The 8,723-nt window shown below is 42.1% G+C and overlaps 1 protein-coding gene across 4 annotated transcripts in view; it reads left to right on the forward strand.

Annotated features, from left to right (window-relative positions):
• Positions 1-8,389, forward strand: part of trafd1 (TRAF-type zinc finger domain containing 1) — an 86,064-nt gene extending 77,675 nt beyond the window's left edge. For 3 of the 4 annotated variants that reach the window (XM_072485937.1, XM_072485849.1, XM_072486089.1), the window contains 2 exons: positions 1,745-1,820; positions 5,909-8,389. In XM_072485937.1, coding sequence (XP_072342038.1) covers positions 1,745-1,820; positions 5,909-5,959 — 127 coding nt within the window. In that variant the 3' untranslated portion in view covers positions 5,960-8,389. The remainder of the gene's footprint in view (positions 1-1,744; positions 1,821-5,908) is intronic. The other variant, XM_072486024.1, reaches the window with a different exon arrangement.
• The last annotated feature ends 334 nt before the right edge of the window (positions 8,390-8,723 follow it).

Here is an 8,723-nt window from a genome sequence, read left to right on the forward strand (position 1 = left end):
CATCTCACTCCTGACCTTATGATGGAAGGAAGGTCATTGATGAAGTAGCTGAAGGTGGTTGGGCCTTGGGCCCAAGGAGTCCCTGAGGAACTCCTGCAGTGATGTCCTGGGACTGAGATGATTGACCTCCATCAACTACAAACATCTTCCTTTGTGCTAGATTTATCTCTAACCAGTGGAGAGTTTCCCCCCCTGATTCCCATTGACCCGTTTTACAAGGGCTCCTTGATGCTGTACAGGGTCTTCATGTTGCCTTCATGTTGAGGGCAGTCACTCTTGCCTCACCTCAGGAGTTCCGCTCTTTTGTCCATGTTTGAACCAAAGCTGTAATGAAGTATAGGATTATTGTTTTTTTTTGCTTTTTAAATTTCCCCCCACCCCAATTAAGGGGCAATTTAGTGTGGCCAATCCACCTACCCTGCATATCTTTGGGTTGTGGGCGTGAGACCCACGCAGACACTGGGAGAATGTGCAGACTCCACATGGACAATGACCTGGGGCCGGGATCAAACCCGGGTCCTTGGTGCTGTGAGGCAGCAGTGCTAACCACTGTGCCACTCTGAATATAGGATGATTCTAGTCGGTCTCGCCTCAGAACAATCCCTCTTCCCAAAAATCAACCAAGTGAGCCTTTTAGCACTCCCTTTAAGGCAAAGATATTATTTTTGTTGTACAGAGACCGAAGCCACCCACACTACTCCAGCTGTGGTCTCACCAAAGCCATGTATTATTGCAGCTGGACTTCCTTACTCTTGTACCCAACACTAAGGCTGACATACCATTTGCCTTCCTGCTTGCTAACTGTATTCGGTAAGTTAACTTTCTGTGGAAGGACACCTGAATTCCTCTGAACACCAACATTTAAGTTCCTGTCCATTTATAAAAAAAAAACATGTGTCATACCAAAGATAGTAACCTCTCATTCCATATTCATAGAATATCATAGAATTTACAGTGCAGAAGGAGGCCATTCGGCCCATCGAGTCTGCACCGGCTCTTGGAAAGAGCACCCTACCCAAGGTCCACACCTCCACCCTATCCCCATAACCCAGTAACCCCACCCAACACTAAGGGCAATTTTGGACACTGAGGGCAATTTATCATGGCCAATCCACCTAACCCGCACATCTTTGGACTGTGGGAGGAAACCGGAGCACCCGGAGGAAACCCACGCACACACGGGGAGGATGTGCAGACTCCGCACAGACAGTGACCCAAGCCGGAATCGAACCTGGGACCCTGGAGCTGTGAAGCAATTGTGCTATCCACAATGCTACTGTGCTGCCTCTCCCACTTTGATTGCCCGTTTACTTAGCCTCCTTTTGCAGACTCTTTATCCACTCCTAGCTTCCTTTTCCATCTAGCCTTGTATCATCAAATTGGAGCAAATTGCCCTGGTTTCTTCATCTAAGTTATGAATACAGATTGTAAATCAATTTGTGACAGGATTATTGTAGGAGTATTTAGAAATCTAGTTCCAAAAGATACCAAAGACATAGACACAGACACAAGTTATCATCTGGCCATGACTTCTCGATTTTATCCAATTCTCACTCCAATCCTACTTGTATTCCGCACTGTCAGCTTTGGATCTTTGCTGTCAATGAGAAAACCAGCCAAAGGTAGCCGTGTTCCCTGACCCAGTTGCTGAGTGAGGTTCTCCATTGCACATTACTGTTTAGGGGGACTGAATTTTGCTCTTTCATTCTTGGTGTCTCTATTAAGGCCTTTGTTTACTTTTCAGTCTGAGAACAGAAGGATCCAGGATTTCTAGGAATACAGTTCCTCCTACCTCCAGGAGCAGAGTTCCAGGAATAAAGGTAAAAAAACATTTGGCGGTTGCTGGGATAAAAAGAGTGATTTACAAGTTGGTGGTTACTCTAAAAGGAAGAATTATTGAAACAAAATCATTACTTCCATGTGCTTTTCCTACTAAATGCTTTTTTTTTTTTTCTTTCCCATTATTGAGATTTTTTCCCCACACCCTCCTTATATTCATGCTTCAAATTTCAAAGCATGCCTGGAAGATGTGGAATATCAAGGACTAGTATATCAGATGGAGTAAATCATATCCACCTCACACAAGCTGATCATGGATCTTTTTATCTGGAATATTTTCATATTGGCCAAATGCAGAATATAATTTCTATCTTTTTCTCTCTCTTACTTGAGGAAATGTTACAATTACCATACAAACCTTTTAAACTTTTCAAAGAAATTCTAAACTACCGGTGTCTGACTGAAAGGGTCACAATAGCAAGATTTCAAATTTTATGACTTTTACTGTAACGAACAACAAGCAATACTGACTGAACAGTATTTCAGTAGGCAACATTTATTCTAAACAACAGAGAGGTTTTCCCGCATTTAACTTTTGAAAATCATTGAAAATCTGCCCCCACAGTTCTACTTTATTCTGTCCCTTAAGTAGACACACGATTCTCCAAGAGCCAGTCCAAAGCTATTCTCATGGCTTGTTTCCTTTTTTTCTTTTCCAGCTGGGTAACTTCTAATTCTCAAACTAACCTTTTTGGGTTACTCTGGAGATCTCTGCCTTTAGTTAAAGCTAACTCTTACAAACGTGGCCTCTTTTTGATCCAAATGCAAACCCCTACCAGTGTTCTGTGTGGTGAACAACCACAGCGACTGACGACTGTTCTCTCCCTTCCTCTCTTGCCCCCATCTCTGTGCTAGGGCTGTCTGGGACAGGAACCGTAATGTTCCACATTCATGGACATAGACATTTTTTCTGGATATCTGCCATACAACTCCGAACCAAGGCCGATCACATTCTTGAAGATTTGAGGGAGGTTAATTATTCTTCAGCGTGTTTCTTGATTACTGCTTGTGGTCTCCTGAAAATTGTTGCACCCCTGCATGTTTTGTACCTTTCCTATCCAAGTCTGTTATCAAACCAAATCTTTGATTTTCCATTATTTCTTGCAGTCCAGCAAAGCAGTTGTCTTATCAGTTCATTTTTGCTCAACAATGTTACGAACAGTAGAGCAAGTAACAGCTGCTAACTGGCCCATGATTCTTGATCTTGTTGAACCCAGCAAGTTATGGCCCAGAATCCTTTATTCAATTGCTGTTTCGATATACCATTTCTCTGACTAATTTGGGATCGATTAGTCTATCTGTAATCTAGTTTTGATTGTGAGTTAATCTTCCATTTACTGTTCATACAGAGTATGCTCTTTTGTAAAGTATTTATCCAGAGGGTCAAGTCTATTCCTTTTGGTGTCTCGTTTCTCAGGCAAGCATTGTCCTTCAGTTCCACTCCACAGGTCTTGATGCTTAAAAGCAGGCAACAAGAAGCCCATGTTTAGAAACTCTATCTTTCAAGCTGTCAAATCTGTAATTTGTTCAGGTTCAGACAATAATTATCTTTATCAGTGTCACAAGTAGGCTTACATCAACACTGCAATGAAGTTATTGTGGAAATCCCTGAGTCGCCACACTCCGGCACCTGTTCGGGTAGACTGGGAGAATTCATTCTGAATTCACCTAACAAACAGGATTTTTGGGACTTGTGTGAGGAAACCGGAACACCGGAGGAAACCCATGCAGACGCGGGGAGAACATGCAGACTCCACACAGTCGGTGACCCAAGCCGGGAATAAAACCGGGGTCCCTAACCACTGTGCTACCATGCTGCCCCAGGAATGGCCACTGAGCAACTAAACCCTGCTCCTCTCAGGAAAGAGATGAAAGTTTGTCAAAAATGTTCCTTTTTTGGTTATTAATATCCAATTTATTTGAAAATACTTTTAGGAGAAGTTTAATTAAATGTTGTCCAAGAAGTATGATGTGGTGTATATGGATTTCAGCAAAGCGTTTGATAAGGTTCCCCACGGTAGGCTATTGCAAAAAATACGGAGGCTGGGGATTGAGGGTGATTTAGAGATGTGGATCAGAAATTGGCTAGCTGAAAGAAGACAGAGGGTGGTGGTTGATGGGAAATGTTCAGAATGGAGTACAGTCACAAGTGGAGTACCACAAGGATCTGTTCTGGGGCCGTTGCTGTTTGTCATTTTTATCAATGACCTAGAGGAAGGCGCAGAAGGGTGGGTGAGTAAATTTGCAGACGATACTAAAGTCGGTGGTGTTGTCGATAGTGTGGAAGGATGTAGCAGGTTACAGAGGGATATAGATAAGCTGCAGAGCTGGGCTGAGAGGTGGCAAATGGAGTTTAATGTAGAGAAGTGTGAGGTGATTCACTTTGGAAGGAATAACAGGAATGCGGAATATTTGGCTAATGGTAAAGTTCTTGAAAGTGTGGATGAGCAGAGGGATCTAGGTGTCCATGTACATAGATCCCTGAAAGTTGCCACCCAGGTTGATAGGGTTGTGAAGAAGGCCTATGGAGTGTTGGCCTTTATTGGTAGAGGGATTGAGTTCCGGTGTCGGGAGGTCATGTTGCAGCTGTACAGAACTCTGGTACGGCCGCATTTGGAGTATTGCGTACAGTTCTGGTCACCGCATTATAGGAAGGACGTGGAGGCTTTGGAGCGGGTGCAGAGGAGATTTACCAGGATGTTGCCTGGTATGGAGGGAAAATCTTATGAGGAAAGGCTGATGGACTTGAGGTTGTTTTCGTTGGAGAGAAGAAGGTTAAGGGGAGACTTAATAGAGGCATACAAAATGATCAGGGGGTTGGATAGGGTGGACAGTGAGAGCCTTCTCCCGCGGATGGAAATGGCTGGCATGAGGGGACATAGCTTTAAACTGAGGGGTAATAGATATAGGACAGAGGTCAGAGGTAGGTTCTTTACGCAAAGAGTAGTGAGGCCGTGGAATGCTCTACCTGCTACAGTAGTGAACTCGCCAACATTGAGGGCATTTAAAAGTTTATTGGATAAACATATGGATGATAATGGCATAGTGTAGGTTAGATGGCTTTTGTTTTGGTGCAACATCGTGGGCCGAAGGGCCTGTACTGCGCTGTATTGTTCTATGTTCTATGTGTACTTAGTTTAAAGAAAATTCATTTAATATTTTAAAATGTTGTTTGATTTCCCTTGATGGTTCAGTTGACAGTGTGAAACTGAATCAAACAGTCCAGGAGGGTTTCCAGGCTGAGCCATAAGACCATAAGACATAGGAGCGGAAGTAAGGCCATTCGGCCCATTGAGTCCACTCCGCCATTCAATCATGGCTGATTTCAACTCCATTTACCCGCTCTCTCCATAGTCCTTAATTCCTCGAGAAATCAAGAATTTATCAACTTCTGTCTTAAAGACACTCAACGTCCCGGCCTCCACCGCCCTCTGTGGCAATGAATTCCACAGACCCACCACTCTCTGGCTGAAGAAATTTCTCCTCATCTCTGTTCTAAAGTGACTCCCTTTTATTCTAAGGCTGTGCCCCCGGGTCCTAGCCTCCCCTGCTAATGGAAACAACTTCCCTACATCCACCCTATCTAAGCCATTCATTATCTTGTAAGTTTCTATTAGATCTCCCCTCAACCTCCTAAACTCCAATGAATATAATCCCAGGATCCTCAGACGTTCATCGTATGTTAGGCCTACCATTCCTGGGATCATCCGTGTGAATCTCCGCTGGACCCGCTCCAGTGCCAGTATGTCCTTCCTGAGGTGTGGGGATAAAAGTTACTACCAGTCTGTGCAGCCTTGGACTAAGGAGAGGGAATAGCTGCCAGGATTCCTGCACCTGACCCCTAGCCTGTGAATTCTGGTGAATGTGCACATGTATAAATGTTAAGTGCATACGGTGAATAGCTTGCTGATGCTCACTCAGCTTACAAATGAAAAAGAACTGCTCTGATAGGGATGTCAGGAAACATTGCTGGCCAATATTCCTGTACTGCAGCATTTTCAGGGAAATGACGATGGGTACCACTTCACGTGATTAATGGATTCCATTATGTATCTATTTTCTATTTCAGCAGAACATACCGAAAAAAAGACCAGAAAATGATGGGAAAGAAGAGGAGTGATGAAGTGGAACTCAACTACACTCATCGCAATGGTGTCCAACGCCTAAATTTATATTTAGTGCTCAAACTCAGGACTTCCTTTCATTTTCTATGCAAGAAAATTATTTGTGTGTGGTTTAACTGGTAGTGTTTTTATTTCCTCTCAACTCTCCTTTTAAACCTCACAACAAAAACAAAGATGTTTCACAGGAGCTCCCTTTTTTTTAAATCCCTGCAACCACATAACTAAAATGGCAACGGACATTTAAATTTGGTGACTTCCTACGCACTTGGAGATAGATTGGGGGATAGTTTCTAATACAGCTGAATGACAGTTTGGGGGGAAACATGAAGAAAAGTTCAATTTTGATACAGCTCATTTAATTTCAATGGGATGTGCTATGGAAGTTCACAGCTTGAACGCCCCAACAATTTTATTTAATTTAATCAATTCAAAATATCTCACAATAGAAAGGGCTACTTAAATTAAGTTCAATAGTCGTAACATATCTCAAACCACAAGAATAGTACTTAGCCAATACAAATACCATAAGTGTATAGGTTATAGACTGAAATATTTTCTAGTTCCTAATGTATGATTTTTCTGTTCTATATCTTGTCATTTTCAGTGATGGCATAACTGTTTCTGTGCTGATAATGATGATATCTGTCCTTTTGCCTTTGCTCACGCTTCTCTATAGGTCTTTTCTCTTGCTGCTTTGCCTTTTTTTTTTACAGTGGGCTCATTTGCTTCTATCTGTATCGTGCTCCATCGCTGTCTCCTTTTTCTGCTGTGTTTCTTTGCTTGCTATCTACTTCACTTCTCTGCATTCTCTTGTGCGTTCATTTACGTAGGTCTGTAATGTGCTTTACTGATGCCTAAATTGCATCATGCAGAAACCGCACATTTATGTTGTGGTCAGTACAGAATTCAAGAAATAGTTTTGTCTTTCAGAGGAATTTTGCACATGTAAAAGTTTTAATCTGCATTTTAGGAGTTGCAGACCCAGTCCTAATGACTGCGATGAAGTGTCTTTTTTTAAGACCACTGTGTTGTTTCGGAATCAAGTCTGCTGCTCTGGGAACGTTTTTAAATACAGAAACCGTAGAGGCAGTTTATTGGAAATGTATTTACACTTTTCATGATACATAGGTAATTTAGAAAAGCATTGGGTGAGCTTGAATTGTTATTCAAACTTTTGAGTTGTGACCTCTTGTTGCTGGAGGAAATTGGGAGCATAAAGAAGTTCAAAAGTCATAAAACTAATGACCTTTTCATCATTCTTGCATTGTTTGAAAACTGATAAACATTGTACTCAATGAAAATTACACTTAATAGTGTTGGGGTTTTCAGGAAATGAAAATTCAAGATCTCTGGAGAGAGGTGGGAAAGATGAAGAGGAAACAGATGCTTGCAGGCGTGAGGAGGAAAAAAGCAGTCAGCTGTCTGGGGCAGAGGGAAGATACCAGTGAAAGGAGAAGGCCTCTGATCCAAATCAACTCCTTGGAGCAGCATGGCTGGGAAAGGATTACCCACTTGGCTGTCTGCTGGTGGGAATTTGTGGTCTAATAGGGAAGAGAAATTTTATTCAGAAAGTTTATATAGAAATGAATCGTTTATAATGGGTTACATTTGGGCGGCACGGTGGTGCAGTGGTTTGAACTGCTGCCTCACGGCGCTGAGGACCCAGGTTCGATCCTGGCCCCGGGTCAGATAGGTGGAGTTTACACATTCTCCTCGTGCCTGCGTGGGTCTCACCCCCATAACCCAAAGATGTGCAGGGTAGGTGGATTGACCACACTAAATCATCAAGAAAAATTGGGTACTCTAAATTTATTAAAATTAATGGGTTACATTTGTGGCTTGCACAGTAGAATTGTTGTTCTTGGGTTTGATGTCTGTCTTTTGAGCAACCGTTTAAATGTATTAAATACAATTATTCAATTAACCATTTTAAGTTTTAAAAAAAGATGGCTGCCTCTCTTTGCTGTTAGTTCTGCTGGATCAACTGGTAAGCATTTTGCTTCTGTAGGAAGGGAGTTTGCTTATATTTTTATTGCTATTTATTAATTTGCAAAGAGATGTGTCCTTGTCACAATAGGCAGAAGCTCCATTTTTAGGGTTCAGTGTCAGTCAGTCCTGCCACTGAATCCACAATTGGAAAGTTGTAGGACATTTTAGAATGTTTTACAGTGTTAAAATATCCTTTCATGCCATTTGTGTTTGTATAGTTTTAAATGCCCTTATTGAACACTCCTTCATTATAGACTTGTTCTCATTTTGAAGTGTAAGAGATGTGTTCAGTGTTGTTTCTGTTCAAACTAGATTTATGACCTTGGTGAATTCGAAGAGCTACTGTTTGCGACTAATTCTACTTCAGCATATGGTCGAGGAAGGTTGCTTTATTTGGGTTTTTGTGTTAACTAGATTAAATCATCATGAAACTGAAATATTTGAAATCTCCCCTCAAGGTGAGGGAACAAGTGGTCATTGCACACCTTCCTTTCCAGCTTGTTGGTAGAAAGACACAGGCCATGGTACTGGGCTGTTTCAGATCTGTTGAGGATTAAGTCTCAAACTGCAAACCCAACTACACCAGTACTCTGCATCTGTAACTGAACGAAAAAATGTAACTTTGAGGAACATCATCCCCGAACATCAGCTCTTCTGTGCTCAGCAGCTCGAGGAAATCACAGCATAGCTTGTTTACATAATGAAGACCTCCTTTTACATGGACAGATTTGTTGTCTAATCGCATCTGTTGGGATCAGTTATTTCCCTCAA

Source organism: Scyliorhinus torazame, chromosome 1, assembly GCF_047496885.1.
Source record: "Scyliorhinus torazame isolate Kashiwa2021f chromosome 1, sScyTor2.1, whole genome shotgun sequence".
Taxonomy (NCBI): Eukaryota; Metazoa; Chordata; class Chondrichthyes; order Carcharhiniformes; family Scyliorhinidae; genus Scyliorhinus; species Scyliorhinus torazame.